At 40.0% G+C, this 27350-nt stretch overlaps 1 protein-coding gene across 1 annotated transcript in view; it reads left to right on the top strand.

Annotated features, from left to right (window-relative positions):
- The window catches only part of LOC117137290 (sarcoplasmic calcium-binding protein, alpha-B and -A chains), a 53000-nt gene extending 42188 nt beyond the window's left edge, over positions 1-10812 (top strand). Inside the window, exons 5-6 of the mRNA XM_033298664.1 lie at positions 3427-3579; positions 10520-10812. Coding sequence (XP_033154555.1) covers positions 3427-3579; positions 10520-10636 — 270 coding nt within the window. The 3' untranslated portion in view covers positions 10637-10812. The remainder of the gene's footprint in view (positions 1-3426; positions 3580-10519) is intronic.
- The last annotated feature ends 16538 nt before the right edge of the window (positions 10813-27350 follow it).

Genomic DNA, 27350 nt, shown 5'->3' on the forward strand with positions numbered 1-27350 from the left:
TATGGGCTGAGGGTACGATCTATAGTACCCCGACCGTTTCAAATTACAAATACCACCCTAAGAAGCAAGATAGACTTTCAGTTTGAGCGAATTAAACTTCCTACCTTTTTCTGAAATTATGAGGATTGAAAACATTTTTTTGGCATGTTTACGGCATCTATTGATACCGATGTGAGCCTTACTGACTGCTAATGACGACGAAGCGCTTTTATTAGTAAACAAATTTCTGTCAGCAATGAAAACTATTGTTAAGCTTGTAAGCGGCTACTGATATATATGACGCTTCCTGTTGCTAGCAACCCCAACACCAGCCACTTGCGTAAGGTGGCTGACGGCGCTGATGAAGTTATTCGGGGGTTACGGGCACAAGACTAAGGAACAAAATGCCTGGTTAATTTTTGAGCGGACTCCAAGAAAAAGGGTGTGATCATCGACCAATTTTTAAAATTTGTTGCATCTCCTTGCGATACTTTTGAGGCTTTTCAACTCGTACGCACAATTCAGCTAAAATATACATTGTGCACACAGAATCATCCACTGTTTAGGTGCCAACAATTAATCGCACTGGATGACATCACGGCCGGAATTTCTCAAATTAAAGAAGCTCAGTTGCAATTGTCTCAGTTCTACGCTGGCTGGTACATCAAAACACACATGTCGAATCTGTCGCCACTAGCTTCACACGCTGGTTTATGGTTCAACGCAGCCATATGATATATGCGCAGACAACGTCGACCGCACTCCCACTTCAGGAGTTGAAACTTCAAATACACACAACCCGTCTTTACAACAAGATCACTATAAGAGAAACGTTTCGGCTACTGACAATAATTATACTAATCACACAATGGAAACTCGTACGATCGCAGGTACTCTTTTCAACTATTCTTGGAGACGTCCACGACGCCTGGGGAAATATCACGAGGTTCAGGATGCTACTGGATACTGGATCTATATTTACACTGGCATCAGAATCATTTGTTTAGAGGATAGGCGTGAGTCGAGTACACGCAAGGCCTTCCGTTCTTGGTCTTGCAGCCAACAGCTCTGGCGTTACCCGAGGACACGCAAACTTTAAGCTGAGCTTCCTGATTGATACATCTTCATCTACGTAGAGGCAGATCTGCACGACGGGATCGATCGATGGCATCGTTGGATCGGATCAACTCTGATCTGTTTACACGGTTCGGTTATTTATAGATATGCAACATAGCCAGGCTCTTATAGACGCCAGAAACAGAAACGCCAGAAACATTAGAAAAGAAATTTCGTCGATCTTCGGAACTTAATCAGAAGTACGAGGATTTCTTGGATGACTATCTACATCGGAGTCATAAGAAACCACTCACACCCGCTAATATTCAGGAAAACGCAGAAAGGGTTATTTGCCGCACCACACTGTCATCAAGATGGATAGTCTGACTACCAAGTGTCGCGTAGTCTTAATGGATCTTGCAAGGACAGCTCAGTAATGTCGCTCAATGACCGGCTCAATGACCGTCATGTTGGACAGTCGATTCAGCATGACCTTTTTGGAGATTGTGTACGCTTCCGACAGTATAAATTTGTAATATGAGCCGATATTGATAACATGTTCCGAGGGATCCAAAGCCCACAACAACTTTTAACGTATTGCTTGTCGCACTCATGAGACCGATCCATTGCTTAATTTTCGCCTTTTGACTCTTACCTACGTCTTGACGCCATCGCCTTTTCTGGCGGTTAGAGTTTTAAATCAACTGGCCAACGACCACATCCAAGAGCAAGCGCGCTCACGCAAGGTGCCTATGTCGACGATGTCCCTACAGGATGCGATTCGTTTTAAGAACGTTTGCTATTAAAGTACGAGCTAATTGGTCTGCTAGAGAGAGCGAAATTTAAATTTCGAAAATTGAGTTCTCGCCTTTAAGATTCCTTGCCAGAAGAAGATGGGAGCCAAGCATCCCTCCCCTTAACAATTCATATTTTCAGCACTAGCTGTTAGACAGATTTCGACATTGTTCTGCATTGGCTTTCCAACAGCACCGAACAGTTGGATACTGACTGATTTTCCTTTTAGTTGCTGGAACCATGTTCGCACGGAAGACAATCTTGCGGATAGAGCCTTGAGAACTGCGTCCATACAAGCTTCTGGACCATCAACTCTGGTAGAACGTTCCGTTATGGCTGGCCAATCTAGTTTACGATAAGCTACCGGCAACAAGTAAGTTAGAGGTGCGATCTAATCTCGACGTAAACACCGAAGAAAGTCCAACCCAGCCAACAATTTTGCATACTTCGGCTGACGAAATTATAGAGCAGTTATAGAGCATAAACAAGATCATGGAAGTGTCTCATACGCGTATTTTGCTACTGTTATTCTGACTCTTCGCTCTCGTCAAAGGAACAGTTAATCATTCCTTACCTCAGAAGAGTTGATAGAAGCACGACGTCGACTCCTTCTTGATGTACAACACATCGCGGTCTCCGAAGTCCAACTGTTCTAAGTTCGAACCAATAAAACAGATTCACTAGGAGCGTTTCTTGGCCCAAGTTTTTTGACCCATGTTGCCACGTTTACTCAAACGCCTCCCAACTGTCACACTCACACTTTTCAAAAATGTTGTAATATTTTGTCTTATTTTTCTTAGTCTTGTAAATTTTTATCGATTTGTCAAAAAAAAATTTTTGCCACGCCCACAAACCTTCCAAAACTGTAACGCCCACAATATTGAAAAATGTTTTGATATTTTTTCATATTTTTATTAGTCTTGTAAATTTTTATCGATTAACCAAAAAACTTTTTCCCTGCCCACTCTAACGTCCACACCGCGGCCAAAATTGACACGCCTACACTTTTGAAAATTGTTTTTTTATTTGTTCATATTTTTATTGGCCTTGTAAAAAAATAAACAGGGATCTGATCGAAGAGGAGATCTTTCTTTTATTTTATTTATTTCTTACACTTTGACACACAAAAAGAAGCATTTTTACCACAAAATGTACATATGTTTTCCTCGGTATCACTAGCCAAGTTCTTCTGGTCATACCTATCTGTCTTGCTAGTTCCTATCGATATCCCAAGAAAATACTCCCTCTTACTTCCAATAATTAAATTCCGGGTATCTGAAAGTCTTTGTTGTTTATTTATGTTTTATTATATATTATATGTTGTCTATTAAAACTATCGTTATAGCTTTTACTTTGCACATTACAAGTGTTTAAGTTGTTTGGGAAATGTAACTTTTTAAAGAGTTTTCCGCTTAAGAAGAAGGTTTACACAACAAAAACTTACTGTGAAAGGCATTAAAAGCTTTTTCCTAATTTTTCATTTTTTTTAAGAAAATTCAGCGTTCAGAGTGTCAAATATAGTTCTTAAGTTAAAATTAAATGATAAAAATGTATTATGTTATGACATTTATCCATTTTCTTTTTTATATTTTATAGGCAATGAGAGCATTCATTGAATCAAACTTCAAGCTTCTTGACATAGACAGCGATGGAGTAGTCGGAGTTAAAGAATATCGTTATAACTGTATAACTAGAGTAGCCATCGACGATATTACTCCAATTGATAAAGCCTTTGAAACATTGTTGAATGTAAGTTACATATAATACCCTTGTCTAGGTCGATTGACCATAAAATTGTGTTGGTGACAATAAACACGTATTATAATTTTAATAACGCAGAATTTTTGTTATTCCAAAACGTTTTATATTACTTTTTCGTGACCTTTCGTGATTGACACTAATTTATTGCTCGTCATGTATATTGGTTCATATTTGATGTGTGATATTATCAGTAATTTACCGTTACTCGAATAGTATAAGTGTTTACTGAAATTGTTGAAACAATGTATCAGGTAAAAAGACGTTTTGAAACATAGTATTACTATTTCCCCGTGGATATTTATGTTCTTTATTATTTAGATTTAATACCAACAATAGGATTATACTTCCATAATTATAAAATTTGCCTCAATTTTTTTTAATTTTACATATTTTTTATTGCCAATTTTTATCGCTATGCCAAAAAAAAAATACCGGGTTATCACTAGCGCTCCTACTATCAGAGTCAAGGGAATCTACTAATGCGTTCTCTGATGTCACTAAGATTATTGATGCGTAAAACCTACATCAAAAATAAAACTTTAGTCATTTTAAAAAATAGTTCACGTAGATACATTGTTCACGTCGTTTATCAGATACCGCACTCAGCTAGTGAAACAGCACAAAACTGCCGCGGCCACATTTTTGAAATTTTTTTGGTATTTCTTCTTCATAAATTTCATAGTCTTGTAAATCGATTTGACAAAAAACTTTTTTTTGTTATTTTTCTTCATAATTTTATTAGTCTTGTAAATTTGTATCGATTTTGCCCTCTCTAACGCCCTAAAACCGCCCAAAACTGCCACGCCCACATTTTTGAACAATTTTTAGATATTTTTTCATAATTTTGTTAGTTTTGTGAATTTTCATTGGTTTGCCAAAAAACTTTTTGACACGACCTCTACAACGCCCCAAAACTGCCACGCCTACATTTCTGTTTTGTTTTTCGTATTTATTTTATAATTTGATTAGTCTTGTAAATTTCTTTCTATTTTCCAAATAAAAAGTTTGCCCACTCTAACGCCCTAAATATGCCAAAACTGGCACACACAATTTTTTGCAATTTTTGTTGAATTTTTTTAATAACTTTATTAGTCTTTTAAAGTTCTATCGATTTGCTTAATAACTTATTGCTACGCCCACTTTAACGCATTTTTGAAAAATTTTTGGATATTCTTTCGTTACTGTGAAGACTACCCGTGGCGTGTACAAGCCCCCAATTACTAAAATCACTGTGGCCACGCCAATCCTTTTACATACAAAACGCCGAAAACGGTAACGCATTCACTTTTAAACAAATTTGTAAATTTTTCTCATTTTATTCCGCTATATCTATTGATATATTCAACTTGCTTATCTTGTAGATGCACTACTCTTTGCATAATACAACATTTTCCGTGTCTTCTTATTTGTTGTATCGATATTCTTGACAATCTCATCGCACAGAAAAGTATCTTTAAGTATCACGCATTTATTAAGATGGATCGTAGAGTTTGGATTTAGAAGGAAAACAACCATATGATTTATTGGAGATTATAATGCGACGACGAACATATCTTTATGTCTCGCAGAGACCCGAGCTCAACAAATTACAAATATTGCACAAAGTAACGGTTAATGGAAGGTACCATGATAGCCCTTGAACTTGACAGCAGCCGCATGCAGATCCTAATAAAATTTAAAATGCAGAAAATGTTGACTATCACACCATTCCCGCATTAAAAACACTATCTAGAAAAAGGCCGAAAATATGCAAATTCAGGAAGTTTGTTCGTTGGACAGATACGTAAATATCCAGGCCGAAGATTTTAAAGCCATCGCTAAAAAAAAGCCCATAGTGAATGCATCATATATTTTTCCCCGATCCGTGGAAACTAAGAAGGCTGGTCTTGATAAGCTAAGAAAAACGCGATCCGATATCGACCGGAAAGGTCATGAAAGGAGCCTCTACACTTAAAAGGGCTTTTTTAAGTGTAAGACGAATGGCATGTTTCAGGCGCTATATCTAATGCGCCATAATCGCATTTACTTACAGAAACGGAAACCGATTTACAGGACAAGAGAGGGGAAAATTGACATAACTTTTGGAGACCATTATGTCTCTTGTTCTCAGGCTGGACTCAAAATTAACATTTGTGCTAATTATGTCAGAGACAACAGAAAAACTGAGTAGACTCATGGCAAACGTTGGCGATCCACTTCCACCTAGTGTTCCAAGGTTCGCACTATAGAAGTCCATCGGACACAATAGGGAACCTGATTTAGAAATTTGAAGAAAGAAAAAGATCGTTGGCGAAAGATTTTGAACATGGTTATAGGTAAAAAACGCGGAAAGCAAGGACATGAAGTGCGAAATGTGAATATTTTACCATGGGACCCACTTCGAAGTAATACAAAAGCTTTTCCAAAGTGACGACGTCACGAAGAAGAAGTGACGAAGAGCGGAGGTTTTAAGTGGGTGCCCCACACAAAATTTCCCGTCTCGATCAAAACAAATTATTAATATAACGAAATGTGTCTACATGTCGTATGACAAATATTTTTATTTTACTGTCATGAATATTTCTATCGATATGCGAACCAAATTTTGATATTTCTCCCTAGAACTACCACTTGATGAGTGAAGGGATCAGATACTCAAGAAAATCGATTGTAGCGTACTCTCTATTATTGGCTTTTATTTTGTTTCAATATGGAGAAGTTTTTGTCAGCTTAATGAGATTTGTATTATATTATATACATATTGTATTATGTATATTAAAAATTTAGTTTTCTATCACAAAATTATTTCTCTTTACAATTTAATGATTTAAGAATTTAATTACATTTTAGTAGGTGCAGCCTCCTTCAATATCCTCATTGGGGCAAATAGTCCTAATGGTTTGAAAATTTGTGCTGTTTCATGTTTTATCAGTAGTTTGGTGATGGTTGTTTAATTGTTTTCCAATATGAAGCTTAAAGTCTTCCTACTGGAGTACTTCCCTGTTTACTTGACTTTGACATGTTTAATTATGAACTCCTCAAAATTTTCATTAAGACTTTAATTGCATGAGCACCTATTTATGATCCCAAAAATAGTCACATTCCACTGTGGTTCCGTCAGAATTAAAGTTATTCAAACGTGTTCATTTGTGAAGCGAAATTGCATGCATTGTAATTTCTGCAAAAACTTCAAGCAAGCAAACTTCAAAGGCATCATACTTTTGGTGAGAAGCTTCGATTTAAATAATTTAAAATGGATTTTAAAGTATAAGGTATTCGAAGTACTAGAAGGATGTAGAAGTACTTTGTATACAAAAACTAATAATTAACTAATCGGTTAACTAAGTAATGTAAAATTAATATATTCAAATGGCCTTTTTATTGTCTTTTTTTGTGCGTATTTTCATGTTTACTAAAACTTTTAGTTGTGTTCCTCAAAAATGCAGAGCTAGACTCCTTATATATTAAATTAAGCATAGTTTTACGATAATAAAAGTGTTGAGTTCAGCTGCGGAAACTTGCGGATGTGCTTGTAATATTGAATCTACTAAACACCCATATTTGTTATTTTTGGGTTAAGTTTGTGTCGTTTTGTCTTTTGTGTTTGTGTATAATCTTAAATGTTAATTTAACTTTTATTATATTAAACAAGTAATTATATTGATTTGTTTAAATTTATTTTTGCTTATGGAAAACGATTCAGAGCTCTGTGTGTTTTCACACCAATATATTTTTGATTTATGGTGCACAAAGAAGGGTACCCACGGAGAGAAATTACAAGAAGTCATCATTATTGTACAATGTAATATTGAAAATAGCGGATACATGCCTATAGTAACTGAATTAATTGAATGTGTTGAAAAAATTTGTCAAGTATATTGGAGCTTCACCATCGTCAACACGTTACTGCAGGCCAGTACGCTATCAATTTAAAAAAGAGAAAACCAAACTTTCAATCGAAGAGTATTTTATGGAAAAAATAAACCTTCTGAATCCAACTGAAGTATTTAAAAATGATAAAAAGATAAATGTTGAACATAGCTCATAACTAACCATGGTGGATGGGAAAATATGCAACGCCTTAAGTGACTCTTCGTCTATGAAATGTTACTTATGTTGATCAAGTCCCACAGAAATGAATAACTTGGCAAAATGTATGAGTAAAAACAACTCAATATTTTGAATTTGGTTTATCTCCACTTCATTATTAATTAATTATTATCATACTGTTTATTATCATTACCTAAAGTTAATAATAATTGCAACAATTTAACATTTCCACACTTTGTTTATGTTTGTTTCTGGTTATGTTGGAGTTTGGTGGTTCCCTGGGGGAGGTATATAACGCCATATCATATTCATGTTTTTACCACATTTTAAAAATATTTTTTTAGACCATAAGTTACGATTTTATCAGTCTTCTATGATGTATGGTCATGTTATAAATGATTTTAAAAAATGCTGCTTACTTTTACGGAGGGAAGAATATTTTGTTTGCCGAAAAAATGGGGTGTCTATCGAAGAACTGAAACAACTTGTTTCCTTGTTGAAGTCAAAAAAGCCCCGGGTCAAGACCTTCTCGACAACAGAACGATAAAACTCCTACCAGACCAAGCTCTGCGATTTCTGGTACTCATTTTTAACAGAGTTTTACTTGAGGGTTATTTCCCAAAAGTCTGGAAAAGAAAGAAAAGTCTGCAAACATAATCCTGATACTGAAACCAGGGAAAAAGCCAACAGAGGTAGACTCGTATAGACCAATCATCCTCCTCCCTTCCCATGGTAAAATTATGAAAAGGATAATTCTCAACAGGATACGTGACATTGAGCCTGTAGTATTGGCGATACCTGATTTCCAATTCGGATTCCGGACTCAACATGGAACACCCGAGCAACTCCATAGAGTTGTCAATTTTGCACTAGAAGCCCTAGAAAGGAAAGTATGCGGTAGCAGCTTTTCTGGACATTCAACAAGCATTCGACAGAGTGTGGCATCCTGGACTTCTACATAAAGCAAAGGAAATTCTAACAGCCCAGCTATTCCAGCTTGTGAAGAGCTTTTTGCTAGGACGAAAAAGCCAACAGAGGTAGACTCGTATAGATCAATCATCCTCCTCCCTTCCCTTGGTAAAATTATGGAAAGGATAATTCTCAACAGGATGACGGACTTAATATGGAACACCCGAGCAACTCCATAGAGTTGACAATTTTGCACTAGAAGCTTTAGAAAGGAAAGAGTATGCGATAGCAGCTTTTCTGGACATTCAACAAGCTTTCGACAGAGTGTGGCATCCTGGACTTCTACATAAAGCAAAGGAAATTCTAACATCCCAGCTATTCCAGCTTGTAAAGAGCTTTTTGTTAGGACGTACCTCCTGGGTGACGACCGATGGATGCACTTCGTCTATTAAAGCCATCAAAGCTGGAGTACCTCAAGGAAGTGTGTTAACAACATATGCTGACGACACAGCGGTACTGACAAAAAGCAACAGCATTATCGAGGCTTCAGACGCACTGCAAGAGTACTCGGACGCATTCTAGAAGTGGGCAGAGCTGTGGAACATCTGCATCAATGCCGACAAATGCGCAAACTTCACCTTCACAAAGCGCATAGGTAGTTTCCATTCTGTCTCACTTAAAGGAAGAGTGCTTGACCACAAGTCATCATACAAATATCTTGGAGTGATTTTAGATAGAAGCTTAACCTTCGGAAAGCATATCACGACGATACAGCAGTCCTTTAAAAAGAAGGTTTCTAAAATGTCCTGGTTAATTGCTGCTCGAAACAAGCTTTCCCTTGCCTACAAGGTTAAAATTTACAAGAGCATATTAGCTCCTGGTCTATTATATGCCACACAGGTGTATGGAATCGCTGCCAAAACGCACCTGAATAAAATTCGTGTTCTTCAGGCAAAAACCCTGAGGAAGATTACAGGCGCTCCTTGGTACATGAGGACCAGAAGTATCGAACGCGATCTGAATTTGGCAAAAATTGGAGACAGGATTCAGGAAATAGCGAAGAAATACAACGACAGTCTAGAATCTCACCCTAATAGCCTAGCTAGACGACTAAGAATCGCAGCCCAAAGCCATCGGACAAGTACGAGAAGAAGATTAAAACGTCACCATCCTCAAGACCTGTCCATTTCCTTAATACTATTAATTATGTGATCTTTGTAAATAACAACTTAGATAATAAGAATAACTAAAATTATACCGATTAGATTCAGTTGTCCAAGAAGGATAATAGTACGCTAGTCAATTAAATAAAAATAATTTCTTAAAAAAAAAAAAAAACTGGGGTTGGAGGGCCCCAATCTCAAAAATCTTTTTCGTATGTCTTCATAAGCTCTAATATATGCCTGAAACAAAATCTTAGGCTTCTAGCTATACTGGAAGTATTTATGGCCGCTGTTCCATACAAGCGGAACCACTGTGCATTCGTTACTGTTCATGTGTTCTTTGGACTGCTTTCAATGTGCTATCATATCCAGTGATATCGGCATTTAGAAGACACTTTAACGCAGATTTCAAACAGTATTCGCTATTTGACCAAGTAATCGAAAGATTTTGTTGCATTGGGCTGGTTTTGTTTCTGAGTATGTAGTATTTAAGGTTGTCAGATGACTTTTTTTGCGAACCATTAACACATTTTAACTTTAATATATTTGCATTAGTCACAATTAGTAGATTCTAATTTACTAACAAAAAGATTTCTTATTTATCTATCTGTAATGAAGTATGTATTTTTATGATCAGAGTAGCAGCGTAAAAGGCTAGATTAAGGAATGAACTACATTCTTTATGACCAGATATCATATAAAGGGTAAGAAATAATTATTAATGGTGCGGGAAACTAACTTGCGAGACAAACTGTGAAAAAGGCTTTTATATTTAAATGCAATTTTTATTATAAAAAAATAAAAAGTTCTGAAATTGTCTTTTTCAGGACGAGGATCGGAAACGTGGCGGTCTCTCCCTAGATCGCTATAAGGAACTATATGGTCAATTTTTGGGAAACACAGCCGATAATCATCCAGCAGTAAATCTCTTTGGGCCCTTATAAACATGGTTTACAATTAATTGTCTTCGCTGTTGTTCAACAACTATTTATTAAGTTTTATTTGTAATTACTATGACTTTAAATTTTCTACCGTATAGAAATAATACATTCATATCATTTTGTGTAGAATCGTCAGATGAGTTCGTTATATTTAATGCTTTATAATACGTTAAGTACAATTGCTCTCAGAAGTTAAAAATAGGATATAGAGTTGGCGTTCTCTCTTAAAAGGGCTCTTTTGTTAAAACCTCTCTCTCAATACAAAGTTGATTTCGATTAAATGTTGTGTTAAATTAATGTTACCATAATGTAAACTATTTAATAAAATGCCTAAACAAAATAGTTTGATTTCTGTAATAAAAGGAATAAACTAAAGAATCGTAGGTCGACAGCAATTCCAATTGGTTTTCAACGCTATTGTGAGGTTGCAATACTTCCCTTATCAGTGGAAGCCCGAGATAATCTCCATGATCCACAAACCTGACAAGCCGGAAAGGGAGCCCGCCTCCTACCGGCCGATCAGTCTCCACCTTCAATTTCGAAGGTGTTTGAGAGACTGATTGCTGTTCGGATTGTAAGGATTATGGAAGCCCAGGGGATTACCCCTGAGCACCAGTTCGGTTTTCGTGCTGGCCACTGTACTGCCGAGCAGCTCCATCTAGTCGTAGAGCGAATTCTGACTGCCTACGACAGTAAGGAATATTGTAACAGCCTCTTCTTGGACATTCGAGAAGCGTTTGATCGAGTGTGGCACATTGGACTTCAACTGAAAATCAAGCAGACGCTGCCTGCTCCATATTTTGGGTTGCTAAAATCGTACCTGGAAGGAAGGAGGTTTGCTGTGCTCTTTCAGTCAGCAATTTCCACCGAGCACAACGTGGCAGCTGGTGTTCCACAAGGTAGTGACCTCGGCCCCCTGCTCTACTGCCTGTATAGCCACGACATGCCGCAGCCGAATGTAAGCCTTTACGGGAAATCTATGTTGGCTATCTATCAGCCGATGGTATCCAGGACTTTGCATACTGGTTCTCGGAATGGGCAAGACGTTGGAACATTGGCATCAATAGCAGTAAATCCAACAACGTCTGCTTTACTTTAAAGCGGAGAACGCCACCGCCCGTCTACATCGAGGAAGCCCCCGTACCACAGCCGAACGCAGCAAAGTACCTTGGAGAGCTTCTGGATCGCAGACTCACATTTGCCAAGCATGTGACCGACATCAGAACGCGCCTACGTGCTAAGGTGACGAAGCACTACTGGCTACTTTGTTCGCGCAGTAAATTGTCGCTATCCAACAAGCTGACAATTTACAAACAGATCTTAGCACCAAACTGGAAGTATGGGTGCCAAATCTGGGGCTTGGCATGCGAAAGCCAAATCAAAAGAATCCAGAATCTATCCAAAATAAGGTCGCAAGACTCATAACCGGCTGCGAGTGGTAAACAGATCTCGCCCACCAAGGAGGCTCAATAGAAGGCAGCCGAGGGATCTCATTAACCGATCTCCTTTGACAAGGGTCAGCAGAAGCTGACGCTTATCTTAAATCCTATTTGTTATATGTGATTGTTATGTAATTGTAGTAAAATTACTGTAAATTTTAAAAAGCTAACTATAGTTAGCCGGCGAGCCCAAATGGGCTGAATTAATAGAAAAGAAGGACACAAAGACTTCCCCGTATGCCTTAATAAAGAAATTAAATAAAAAAAAAAAAAAGTAATTCCTAGCCTAAGTGTCTATCACCCACGGGACCGTCAAGCCAACGACACTAGAATAACAAGATGCGAAACGGCCATACATTGGCTTGGCACTATGTAGCCACTTTTTCGGTAACGGCCAAAATTGCCCTCTGCCCGCTCGCTTACGCTGAGAGCGTAAGAAATCTAAAAATAAAATATGCTTACGAATATATATACGTGAGAAAACATCAAGTGCGCTGGTTAACAAATTAGCTGCAATTATCGGAGAAAACAAGTTCCATGTTATACCTCTTACTAAGGGTAACATACAAGAATCGAAAGTGCAGACTCAGGATGAGCCTATCCACCGATCAGTGACCAAGTAACTGGACGAAGCTGGGAAGAGTTACTATACCTACCAGCTGAAAAGTGCCAAAGGATTGCAGGTTGTCATTAAAGGAATAGAGTCATCAGTGACCTCATCCGAAATTATCGCGGCACTAAAGGAGAAGAACTTCAACGCCAAAACGGTGATCAACATTCTCAACAGGAACAAAGTGCCGCAGCCACTCTTTAAATTCGAACTGGAGCCATCGAGTCAGTTAAACAACAAAAATGAAGTACATCCTATATATAAGCTACTGTATTTACTGCACTGAAGAATAACCGTAGAAGAGCCACACAAGCGCAGGCAACCTGTGCAATGCACCAACTGCCAAGAATATGGCCACACCAAAGCGTACTGCACCCTAAAATCCATCTGTGTCGTGTGCAGCGATGCCCACAGTACTCTAAACTGTCCTAAGAATAAAAACGACAGTTCAATTAAGTTATGCAGCAACCGTGGCGAAAAACACACAGCCAACTGGCGACGATGCATTGTTTACAAGGAACTCAAGAGTCGCTTAAACAAATGAGTGGATTCAGCTCGAGATCGTATCACACCAACAGCTCACAAAGTAATGGAACCGACTACAACTAACATCCCTTCGTCTGCCAGCCACCGAACAATGCCAAATTCTTCCTTTGCAAGTGTACTAAAATCAGGGATGCAAGTACCAACAGCAGTCACCTCCAGCGTCCAGCATAAAATTCACCAAATAAACACAAATAAACAAATAAACACACAGAACATGCAACAGCATCCAACGGGCGTTGAAGCGATTATGCTTTCGATGCAGCAAAGCATGAAAGACTTCATGACCTTCATGCACGGAACTATGCAAGAGCCTATGAGGAACCAAAACATCCTTATTCCAATGCTCGTTTCTTCTAAAACAGGATAATGACTTTCTTAATAATAGCTACCTGGAACGCTAATGGCGTTTCGCGGCACAAGCTAGAACTTGCTCAGTTCTTAACCGACAGAAACATTGACGTTATGCTACTCTCAGAGACTCACCTTACCGAAAAGTACAACTTCCAAATACCAGGATATAAATTTTACTTTACGAATCACCCGGATGGCAATGCCCATGTAGGCACTGGCATACTAATACGATTGCGAATTAAGCACCACTTTTTTGGTAATTGGCAAGAAGACTGCTTACAATGTACCTCTATAAACCTCCAATGTCATAACGGTGCTCTCACTCTGGCTGCTGTCTATTGCCCACCTCGCTTCACAATCTCTGAGGAAAAATTCACAACACTTTTTGACTCGTTTGGTTAAAGGATTGTTGCACGGATTCCCCCCTGGCTTTTACGGATGGAGGTTTATTCCGCCTCGACTCGGACACCAGAGCCTCTGCTTAGGCACCAACACGGTGAGAGGATGATGTTTGGTCTGTCCGCGACCTTTGTGCCTTTTTCCCTTTCTTAACGACTTGTGCGCTCCCAGTAACCAGTAACAAAATTAAATTAAATTAAATTTCAACGGTTTAATTTTAAATTTAATTTTGAATTTCGGGCCCTACTGTCGCAACACAACATTGATCACACGGTTGATCTGGCAACGCCTCCCTCTCCAGATCACCCGCTGCGCCAAGTTAGCAGCGCTATCACCTGTTTTATCCGCTGCAACAATAGCAAGCTTATAAATTTCCTATTTACCTGAAACAGGCGCACAATTAAATCGCGTGATTGCAGCGCAAAATTATGGCGCGACTCCACCGTGTGGGTTTGCCGCACACACCGGCCGACACAACTTCTTTAACTTCGAGTATTTTGCGCAGCGTTAATTTAAGACGTCCGTCTTCACGGAGATGTAGACTTGAAGAGTATTGGTATGCTTTTTGGTTATTTCATAAGAATAGTAATTTCATCACTATGGTAATGTTGCATCAGCCTATATTTGCATTGAGAATGGTTGTTGTAGTTCTATAGTTCTGAGAACAACCGTAAATGTGGGTTGTGTGATTAACGACCGAATATTTGTTCAACAATCGCTGTTAAGGCACCGGGATCCCTTTCACTTATCAATTTACATGAACAATGTGTACATCAGTCGCCGCCAAGACAACTGTACCTTCCGCACAGTGGTTTATAAAAATGAATGTGAGTTGTGTGATTAACGACCGAATATATGTACAACTATCGCTGTTAAGGCACCGGAATCGTTTTCACTTATCAATTTAAATGAACGCAAATTTTTTTTTACAAATAAATATAAAAAATAAAGACAAAATATAATAAATAAAAATTTAAATTTGTATACAGTGGTACGGTTTCCTTCGGCAAAATCAAATAAGCATTTATGTGTTTGTGTTGCGCCGCTTGCGACGTCGGCGCATCACTGTACATTGTCTGCCGCCAAGAGCTGATGTCTCGCCAGAGTGCCGGCGCGACGCTTGAAACCATGTTCGCTTGTACACTGTTGAATTCTTTAGAACCACTTCAAAAAACAAATGAGACACAAAAAATAAGAAAGGAAAAGAAAAAAGCAATAAAATTGATTCAGGAATTGTATTATACAAGTAAACTACAAAAATTGCACAACCTAACTCAGCTCGCTACATTGTAATAAAAAGCTGATCTAGCGTCTGGAAAACTTCCTCACCAAGGCGCGAGCAACCTTAATTCCCCTTCCACTGCCTCTGCAGCGAACACGCCATCCGCTGCTGACCTTTTGCCAAAACTTCTCACTCATCAGTTTCTTGTAGCTGCAGCTTTGTCGCAGCATTCGCCGACGCCGCCGCAGCCAACTCAGCTTAGCTTAGGGATAGCATTGATCTAAGTCTACATCTAAATAAAGGACACCAAAATTACTTTGAAGGGTTTATATACGATACGATTCTTTTGGCCTTTCACAAGGAAGTCTTGGTAAAACCAGCTCTGCTTCAACAGTAACTAATACAGTTACCATTTCTCTTGCTTGTTCAACAACAACAACGTACACTGTGGGAGCTTCGACAAGTACTGCTACGACAAGTACTGCTTCAGTTATGTCCACAGGTTATACTACTTCACCAGAGGTTCCCCGTCTGGGGTGCTCGTTTCAGACCATCCCCCCTTCTGGACGTAGGAAGCGGAACCCTACCGATTCTGGAAAAGATCCTACAATATTGAAAAAAGCAAAGAAACCATTTGAAACCTATGGGAAAAACAAAACAAGCTTCCCCATCAACTAGTTTGTGAAACAACCGTTTCGCTCCTTTAGCTGAAGAAATAAGCCTTGCCGAAGATATGATGAGGAATCAATTGAATTTAGCGCTGACAACTCAAAGACTGACCACCCGCGTCAAACGGCAGCTCCAAAACCTCCTCCAATATGTCTTCCTAATTTTAACAGTATCTACATTAGTATCTCAGTAAGCTAGAAAGCACCCTCAACCAGGTAATCTCTGAAGAAAAATACGACATACGTACCTCCAGATCAGGAATCTCTCGAATCTACACAGCAGATGCAACGTCATTCAGAAGTGTGGTTCGTAACTTGAATGCCCTGAATTGCCAGTTTTGGCATCATCAACTGCGTGAGGAAAAACCATATAGGCTGGTGGTGAAGAACATACACTCAACTGTCCCAAGAGAAGAATTAGAGCGCTGCTTCACAGACAAAGGCTTCGTTGTACTGAACATCTACCCCCAAGAAAGCCTGGCTGGAATAAAATCTTGGCTGATGGAAATGACGACGAAGAAGCCATTATCGCACAAACTAGATAAAATCTGTTCTTTGTAAATCTTAAGCCGACTACAAATGTGGCCGAGTCTCTAAAAGTAAGCCGTATTGGAAGGCACAGGGTTACAGTGGAGAAGGCTACTCGCAACAAGGACATAGCTCAATGTTACAATGCGCGGGTGAGCATCCTACCGGTTCTAAATCATGTGAGACACACCTAAACAATCAATGCGTATGTGCAAACTGCATGGAGAATCACCCTGCTAGTTTTAAAGGCTGCAAAGTCAGGATAGAACTGAGTAAAAAATTAAAGTCAAGGCCTAGACCACCCAACTACACCATTAACAGAAATAATGAAATCCGCCATGTACAATACGCGTCGTCGTCAGCTGTCAGAAATGGAGTCTCCTATGCTGACATAACAAGAACTAAAGCTGAAAACAACTACAGCGTTCCTGCTAAGAACACAATCACTCTTAATATTGGGGAGCAATACAACTCTAACAGGAACCTTGCCACTCGCAAGGCAATCTTGGACATTAACGCCAGATTGGATCAACTTTTTAAATTAGTCATGGAAACAATTGAGTCCAACAAAGCTTTTCGTGATCTAGTTCACGTTCTGATTTCTAAAAAATGATAGTCTTAAACTTAAAAATCGGATTATGGAACGCAAGAGGATTAGTACAGAAGAATGAAGAACTTCGACTTTTTCTTATTGCTCACTCTATAGACATCATGCTTATTACTGAAACTCATATGCGTCCTGGACTAAAAGTATACACTCCTGGCTATGAACAATATTATGCCAATCATCTAAGTAACACCGCAAAAGGCGATTCTACAATCTTCATCAAAGCCAATATTCGCCACAGTCAAAATAAATCAACAATTACTGATTTACAAGTCACCAGTCTCGATGTACCAACGAGTGGTGGTATTATTAAAATAGCTTCTCTGTATCTTCCTCCAAATAAGCGTTGGACAAAAAACGATTTTGATCAGCTTCTGATCACATTGGGCCCCAAGTGTATAGCAGGAGGGGATTACAATGCTAAGCACCAATGGTGGGGCAACATAAGGGCATGCAGTCGAGGAAAACGACTACAAGAGGCCATCATAACTAGTTCTAGCAAAGTTCTAGCTACAGGTGAACCTACCTTTTACTCATCTAAGACTGACGCCAACATCTTTGAACTTTTTTATGGGGTGCCAATAAATAAACTTTCAATTGAAACAAAATACGATCTATCTGCTGATCACCCACCTATAGTAGCAACATTAAGCCACACTCCCCAATATAAATCCAGAAGGAAATCCTTACTAGCTCCCGGCTCCTCTGTCGAAACATTTAGGAATGTCCTAGTCAGAAGCAGAAGTGTCGTGGCGACACTTGTACAGCAGGAAGCAGAAATTCTCCTACCCAGAGTAGACGCAGTGTACTTCCACAAAACGCAGTATACATCTCATACATCTTAAACGAAGAGTTAGACGAGAATTTTTCAGGGAACATTCCCCGGAGACGCACGTGCCCACAACATTTACAAAAGGTTATCAAATCGTCTTAACAAAGTTCTGGTGAAAAACAAACAAGACCACTTTGACCGAATGCTGGAAAATGCAAGTCCTGATGCATCGACTAACTACTCGCTGTGGAAACTCACGAATAACCTTAAAAGAAAAGTTATTCCATAGGCTCCCATCAGACATCCGGCTGTTGGTTGGTGCGGCTCCAGTCAGGAGAAGGCCGATATCTTTGCAAACAGCTTAGAGGATAGATTTAAGCCATGGAATCTTACTCCGGCAGAACACCGAAACAGGGTGCAAACACTCTCGGACCAAACCTTTCAAATGGCTCTTCCCACAAACCCTGTTACTTTGGAAGAGGTAGTAACGCAAATCAAAAAGCTCAAACCTAAAAAATCGCCTGGTGAGGACCTCCTAGATAACAGAACGCTCAAACTCCTTCCCATCAAAGCTGTACTTTTCTTAGTCCTATTGTTCAATAGCGCTCTAAGGCTGGGACACTTTCCAAGCAAATGGAAATCAGCAATCATAACGATGATTCCGAAGCCTGGAAAGCAACCCACTGAGGTAGGTGCATATAGGCCCATTAGTCTTCTACCCTCGCTAGGGAAAATGTTGGAAAGGGTAATACTAGAACGCATCCTCAAACTTCCAAGCGTGAGCTAAGCTATTCCAAAGTGGCAGTTCGGTTTCCGACAAAGTCATGGCACTCCAGAACAGCTACACCGAGTGACAAACTTTGCTTTGGAGGCAATGGAGGACAAGATGTATACAACAGCTGTATTCATAGATATACAACAAGCCTTTGATAGAGTTTGGCATGATGGTCTTCTAAGTAAGCTTAAGACCATTTTGACGCCACAGCTATTTCTTCTTATCAAAAGCTTTCTATCGAACAGACAGTTCAGTGTGGTTGTCGATGGCAACAAATCGTCTACGCGTACAATTTAAGCAGGCAGTGTTTTAGGCCCGACTCTTTATTCGTTGTATACTTCTGATATGCCGGATTCCTGGTGCTGTACAGAAGTTGAAGACGAAAACGTTCTTATTGCAACCTACGCGGATGACACCGCGGTAATGGTCAGGAGTACAAGCATAAGTGATGCAACCAGGGGCCTACAGGAATATGTGACGGCCTTCGAGAAGTGGGCTACGGAATGGAATATCGGCATTAATTGCAGCAAATGTGCTTACGTCACATTCACAAAAAGGCCTTTGAACTGCTCTGGAATATCCATGCTCGGCTCCACACTTCGACACAAGACGTTCTACAAATACCTCGGGGTGATTTTGGACAGAGGACTAACGTTTCAAAGACATACGACTATGATCAAGCAAGCAGTACTTTCAAAGGCTGCAAAAATGTCGTGGCTCTTATCGCCGAGAAACAAACTCTCATTGGCAAATAAAGTTCGCCTGTATAATTTTTATAATCCAATTTGGAAGTATGTGTTGCAAATATACGGAATTACGGCCAGAACTTATCTGAATAAAATAAGAGTTGCTCAAAGTAAAGTAGTTAGATCACTATGTAACTCCCCCTGGTACATGAGAACCAGAGATATAGAAAGAGATCTTAATATTCCAGAGATAGGCGATGTATTGAGGACCCACGCGGAAAGTTATATGGGGCGACAAGGTTCCCACCCCAACACCCTGGCGAGAAGGCTTATCCATCCCCCGAAAAAAGAAGGCTGAAAAGATTCCACCCACATGATTTCCCATCGATATTATTATAATTATTTGTTCATGGAAAAGAAATCAATTAAATATTGTTAGAATAACTTAATTTGTAAAGTAATGTATAAGTAATGTATATATTGGTATGCCTATGCTGTAAAATTTTATGTAAAACCTGATAAAGCTGTCACATAGGTAGCAGTAAACTTGTTTAATTCCAATTAATAAAATTTACAAAAAAAAAAATTTTAGACTTTATGCCAATTTATATATATATGTCGCAGCGTTGGCATTTTCTTGCTCCTGATCTTCCATATTAGCAAATAAACCTTTCGAGTGAAGCGAATTCCAACCGGCGTGCGCGACTGTCTGTATGCAACTGATCGTATTTTCTACGCATCGATCTATCCTTTACACACGCTAGCTGGACTACACTTGGCGACAGCGCGACAACGCTGTCGCCTCACTCGTAACGGTACTTTGGCGCCAGTCATATTCTACGTTGTAGTCAAATTCTAAGAATGTCCTCACAATATACCAAACTCATTGCGCAGCTGCGTCTTGCAAGCACAGTGGTCAAACCATGCTAATAATATGACAGACACGTACAGTGGTCAAAATACATTCGTAATGCGACACGGCCTTCCTGACATAATACACGTCCTCGTGTGTTGTCTTAAATCTACCACATAAGTGATAACACTTCAGGATTCAAAGACTCCTTGGATATTTCAAAGAATTATTTCCATTCAATCCTTTTCTGATTCAAATTAGTTTCAACTTTAGTCTTATCATAACATGACTAAATTACTTAAATTTTCGTAACACAACTCAAATTTAACAAATCATACCACTCGTGTAATTCCTTTAACACATTTTTCTCTTAATCTTTCAAATCAAACATATTTTGTAGTTCCTTTTACAAATAATTAACTTATCTTTTGTGTAGTTCCCTTTACACATAATAAACCTATCTTTAGTGTAGTTCCTTTTACACATAATTAACTTATATTTTGTATAGTTCCTTTTACACAAACTGAACTTATATTTTGTGTAGTTCCTTTTACAGACACAACTCCTATTGTGCTGCCCCTGTCTTTACATAACTCATCTTTATCGTATTCTGCTTGAGCTTTCATGTTCTTTTTAGCCTCCTTTCTCAAATTTTCTATGTCTACCTCATCATCGTTATTTTCGTTTAGCGGCAACAAGCCAAAAGGTCGAGCTTCCTTACCAATCAATAATTCCAAAGGGCTAAACTTAGTCACACGATTAATCGTGCCATTCATTGCTAGCTGCACTTCAGCCAACGCATCCTGCCATGATCTCTGACTAGACTCGGCTTCTATTTTAGAAATAGGATGCAGCTCAGCCTGCACTCTTCCCGCTAGTGGCTTAGAAACTTCACATGTAATGCAATCTTCTACGAATCCACGCACTCATTTAGACATATTTTCGAATCGATAATAACAATAGACTTTGTCCAGCGTCTTTTTCCATCCAAGTTGCATAATAACGTAACTCATTATTCTTTAACTTTACAATTATATCTTGTAACTCAGTATCTCGCTGTTCTTCTGAAACCAACCAGTTATCAGATACCTCGGTCAAATTGATTCGTAACTCTGAAATCTTATTCATACCTTTCTGTTGTTCAAGCACTGGATTTCGAGAGAGAAAATCCACATGCGCCATTCGCTCGCGAAATCAAATACCTGTAAAAACGCCCACCATGCACCCTCGGTGTTAAATCTAATCAATTTTATGTAACAGGATCGCTCCATAACCAATAAAACTTGCGTCAGTATCGCCCTCTCGTTGCTTTCCTTATATTCCTCAACTTCACTTCATCAATATCCGAAACATTTTTATCAAATAACATATCGGCATCCCTTGCCTTGCTCAAGCTTTTTTTTTTTTTTTTTTTTTTTTTTGCAATTTACATTTTATGACTTCATTTCTTTTGATCAAACAGTAATCGTATCTCTTGCCACACTTCTTTCTTTTTTTTCATTCTTTACCTTACCATTCTCTCTCTTTTGTCTCTATTATGTCACACTGTCAGGCTCTTGCTGCACTCCTTGCAACGATCTCACGCATCCTCATGCGTCATGGTCCCTCCGGACCCTCATAGCTGTAGCCTTGTGAATACTTAACTCAGAGTCTATGGTCTCTACGAGTGCCTCAGTCGGCGATCTCTCGCAGTGGTCTCTACGAGTGCCTCAGTCGGCGATCTCTCACATTGGTCTCTACGAGTGCCTCAGTCGGCGATCTCTCGCATTGGTCTGCGTCTACCTCAACAGGCATCGACCATAACTATTCGTGGGCCTACTATACGTTCTCTTGCTTGTCAAAGATCTCAACACATATCGGTCACCATCAAGCTTTTCCGCCATTACATATGGGCCCAAACCTTGGGTTTAGCTTTGTTTGATGCCACTCTTCACTCTTGAGCAAGACATGGTCGCCTACATTGAATCTTATTTCTTATATTAAATCTTTTTCATTTATGAAATTAAAATTACAAATCTTTACGTAGCTAGAACTTGCCACTCATAAGCACAGCACCACTAATTCATCCTTTCATAATGGAATCAAAAAAAGTATGGAACGGACTCACCGGTTGAACTTTTTACTATTCCTGATGGTGGAGCTACAGTACAGATGCCAACACGTTTCTCGGTTACTTGGTCGTTTCCTCGTGATCGTCCTTTTGGACAGGCGGATGCGAAGTGCCCAAGCTCGTTGCATTTGAAACATTTGACTGTTAATCGGTCTTTTGATCCTTGCGTTGAACTTCCGTTGTGACTTTGATTTTGTGACCTCTGCCGAGCACGACATTCAGCATATTTATGTCCAGTCTTTCCACAATAATTGCATTCCACTTGAGAGAGATACTTAGACTTTTTACGCTCCTGGTCTGTTGTAGATGCGTCGTCATCAAGGTTCCGTTTTTTAAAAGTGTGTGCTTGTAGTTGTTGTTGCATGTCATTTCGAGTTTTAATATTGTTTGTAAAAACCCAGCGCGACAATTTGTTATCAATTTGTGCCATGTGAGCCAGAGTAAGTGAAACCGCAATTTCCTCCAGATCAATAGATTTAAATTTGGACATAAGTAAGGTGACGATTCGGCTTCCATGTTCGGTGTAACTTTCTCCAGATTTTGGTCGCCCGTTCAAAATTTTCATCATTGTGGCAGCAGACGTTTCGATGCCAATGAAGCGTTGAACGAAGAGTTCTTTAAATTGTGGCCATGTGATGCCAGCAAAGCATATTTGGGACAGCCATTGTGATGCACTTCCCTCTAGCGCCTTACTTAAAGTTATCATCAGGCTGCTACCTTCGGGCATTTTATCAGCAAAAATAAGATCCACTGTTGTACACCAAGCGGAGGCATCTGCACCAGGTCCCTCAGGATGAAACTTTGGGAGAGTTATATGTTTTCCCTTTTCATCAGTTGCCGATGCCTTTGGTGTCTGCATATTTTTGATGATCTCCAATAGGTTGTTGTTTTGCACTTGTAAAGCTGCCAGGTATGCATCGGTGATATTTGTAGGCAAAGCAGATCCCACTTCTGATGTCGCAGCGTTGGCATTTTCTTGCTCCTGATCTTCCATATTAGCAAATAAACCTTTCGAGTGAAGCGAATTCCAACCGGCGTGCGCGACTGTCTGTATGCAACTGATCGTATTTTCTACGCATCGATCTATCCTTTACACACGCTAGCTGGACTACACTTGGCGACAGCGCGACAACGCTGTCGCCTCACTCGTAACGGTACTTTGGCGCCAGTCATATTCTACGTTGTAGTCAAATTCTAAGAATGTCCTCACAATATACCAAACTCATTGCGCAGCTGCGTCTTGCAAGCACAGTGGTCAAACCATGCTAATAATATGACAGACACGTACAGTGGTCAAAATACATTCGAAATGCGACATATATAATATATTTATTTGCATGCAGTCGATTGCGCACGCCGGTTGGAATTCGCTTCACTCAAAAAGTTTATTTGCCAACATGGGAGATCAGGCGCAAGAAAATGCCAACGCTGCGACATCAGAAGTGGGATCGGTCTACTCCCAAGACATCCCGAGTGATCAGTGGCGTGCATTATTAGAATCGGAAAGTAAAAATTTCATGGAGTTGATTAAATCTATGCAGACTACCGAAGTGACGCTACCGAAGTTTAACCCAGACACTGAAAGTGCAGATGCAGCTGCATGCCGCAAAACTGTCGATATAATTATGGCAGAAATTGTGTTGAAAGGAAGCGCTTTGGTTATGGCACTAAACAACTCATTCGAAGGAGGAGCGTCCCAACGGTTATCGCAGATTTGCTACAGTGGAATTAAGTGCCCAGAATTCAGAGAATTATTTACACAGCGATATTATAGTGTAGAGACGCCGGCAGCCACTTTGTTAAACGTGTATAAAAATGGCCCAAGAGCAAATGAGTGCTTGTATATGCCAGCAGGCAAGTAACGGCATTGCTCTTGAAATGGAAAGAAATGAGCAATGAGGAAATTGCTGTATCGGTCGTGCTCGCACAAGTAGCTCAAACAGACCACCGACTGTACGCTGCAGTCACAAAAGCGAATTGGAAAGACAACTGCAAGAGAACGTATAGTAGGCCCACGAATAGTTATGGTCGATGCCTGTTGAGGTAGACGCAGACCAATGCGAGAGATCGCGGACTGAGGCACTCGTGGAGACCAATGTGAGAGATCGCCGACTGAGGCACTCGTGGAGACCATAGACTCTGAGTTAATTATTCACAAGGCTACAGGTACACCATATGGTTATCTGCGCAGTGACCATGTGGCGGGGGCTATGAGGGTCCGGAGGGACCATGACGCATGAGGATGCGTGAGATCGTTGCAAGGAGTGCAGCAAGAGCCTGAGAGTGTGACATAATGGAGACAAAAGAGAGAGAATTTTACACTAAAGAATGAAAAAGAGAAAGAGGTGTGAAAAGAACTACGATTACTGTTTGATCAAAAGCAATGATTTGATCAGAAAATGTAAATGGGGGAAAAAAAGCTTGAGCAAGGTAAGGGATGCCGATATGTTATTTGATAAAAATGTTTCGGATATTGATGAAATAATAAAGTGAAGTTGAGGAATATAAGGAAAGCAACGAGAGGGCGACGTGAATTAGTCTGGTTTGAACGATCGAAGGGACAACACGCAGGAGACTTGCTGTGCTAATCAATATGGACACGGAAGTGAATGATAAATCGCACTCGGCTTCTCCGACACCAGACGCCAGTTTTAATCATATTCGATCCGCAATACCCAATAGAGCTGCATACAGACGCAAGTCGTATTGGGTATGGAGCGATCCTGTTACATAAAATTGACAATAAACCTCATGTTGTAGAGTATTACAGTAAGTGTACGTCTCCCGCCGAATCTAAATACCATTCATACGAACTGGAGACGTTAGCAGTGGTAAATGCTATAAAACACTTCCAACATTATTTGCAGGGACGTAAATTTATAGTATATACTGACTGTAATTCTTTAAAGGCCAGCCGCACAAAACTTGATTTAACACGGAGGGTGCATAGATGGTGGGCGTTTTTACAGGCATTTGATTTCGAAATAGAGTATAGAAAAGGCGAGCGAATGGCGCATGTGGATTTTCTCTCGAAATCCAGTGCTTGAACAACACAAAGGTATGAATAAGATTTCAGAGTTACGAATCAATTTGACCGAGGTATCTGATAACTGGTTGGTTTCAGAACAACAGCGAGATACTGAGATACAAGATATAATTGTAAAGTTAAAGAATAATGAGTTATGTCCTATGTCCGTGCCGTAATGTCCTATGTCATCGTGGTTTGCTTTTGTTATACGGCAGCGGATAGCTTGGGGTACAACTAATTTGTTGCCGTTGGCCGTTTTGCGTAGAAGTCTGCTCGCTTCAACAACGTAGTCTGCTTTTACTTGGCTCCATTGTGAACTCTTCTCCTTAGTCCTAAATACATCAAATATCTGCGCCAGTATTGGGTCTTGCCTTTGCATTGCATACACCCAATCTTCGTCGGTAGGCACAATCGCTAATACATTGTCTGCTACTGTGTGCGAAGTTTCTCCGTGTGGCAGCACTGGTTGTCTGCTCATGCCATCCACGTGTGGCATGTCCGCTCCTGGTCGATGTTTGCATGTGAAATTAAACTCTTGTAGTTTGAGCCACCATCTTGCTATTGGTGGTTGTAGCTCTGTTGATTCCTTCAGCGTCGCCACCGCGTTGCAATCTGTCACCACCAGAAATGGAGATCCTAGTAAATATATCCGGAATCTAACCAGTGTCTCCGTAATTGCCAATATTTCTAGATCATAGCTTGAGTATCTGCTTTCTGCGTCGCTGCATAGCCGGCTGTAATAAAATACAGGCTTCGTTCCGTCTTCTTCTCTTTGAAACATAATTCCTGCTATTCCCAGCTTACTAGCATCAGTGTGTATTTCATGATATTTTGTGGGGTCGTATAAAGTCAACACCGGCTTCGATGTTAAAGCATCCTTTAGTCGTTGAAATGCCTGTTCCTGATCTTCTCCCCATATGAAGTCCACATCCTTTTTCAATAATTTGCTCAATGGATACGCAATCATACTGTACTCCTTGACAAATTTTCTGAAGAATCTTGTAACTCCCAGGAATCTGCGTACTTCTGTTTCGTTACATGGCCTTTGATATTCTTTGATGCAGTCAGTCTTCTCATTGCCTGGCTGAATCCCGTTGCCCGTGATCACATGACCCAAAAAGGTCACCTTCGTTTTCATAAAAGCGCATTTGGATGGGCGCAGCGTTAAGCCCGCCAACTTAACAGCATCCAGGAATTCCTTTAATATAATGAGTCCTTCTTCGACCGTCTTGGATGCAATTATGACTTCGTCCACATAATTGATAATATTCCGTTGGTGTTTCAGCTCTCGTATGATCTCAGTAATGACTTCTTGGAAGACCATCGGTGCGTTCACCAGACCAAAGGGCATGATATTTAATTCGTACAGTCCATCTGGTGCCATAAATGCCGTCAAATTTTTGCTTTTCTCGTCCATCGGAACCTGGTAATAACCGGATGTCATATCCAGCGTCGTGAAGTATACATTTCCGGATAGCTTTGCCAATTGCTCCTCTACAATCGGCATCGGATATCGCTTCTTTATAGTGACTGCGTTTAGAGCCCGATAGTCCACGCATAGCCTCCGTTCTCCATTTGCCTTTGGCACCAATATTGCTGATGCTGCATGCGTTGACTTGCTCCTTTCAATTATCCCGTACTTCAGTAAGTCACCTATTATCGTAGTCATCATCTCCCTTTGGGCAAACGGCACTTGATATCGCCGCCCCAAGATGGCTTTCGTAGTGGATACCTCTATATCCATCTTCGTCGTTTTGCACCTGCCAATATTTGACAAATCTTCGGCAAAACACTCTTTATAGCTCTTTAATAGATCGCTCACCTGTTCCTGGTGGTCGGGGTCAATGTCCGTGTTAACATTAAACCCGACCTGCTCCGCTGCTGTCAACGTTGATCCTGAATCTTCGGCAACCAGCATTTCCTGATCGTGGCAGATGATATCTCTGCCCACGAGGACATCATATGGTAGGACTTCGTTTGGTACCACCTGAATTTGCGTGAAGAGTCTCAGTTTGCCATATGCAAACTCTGAAAGAATGCACTCCTTCGATTCGATTACAGATCCTCCAAAGCCTTGCAGCCGTTTGACTCTCGGCTGCCGTATTGCTCCATCTGGCACTGCT

Source organism: Drosophila mauritiana, chromosome 2R (genome assembly GCF_004382145.1).
Source record: "Drosophila mauritiana strain mau12 chromosome 2R, ASM438214v1, whole genome shotgun sequence".
NCBI classification, from domain to species: domain Eukaryota; kingdom Metazoa; phylum Arthropoda; class Insecta; order Diptera; family Drosophilidae; genus Drosophila; species Drosophila mauritiana.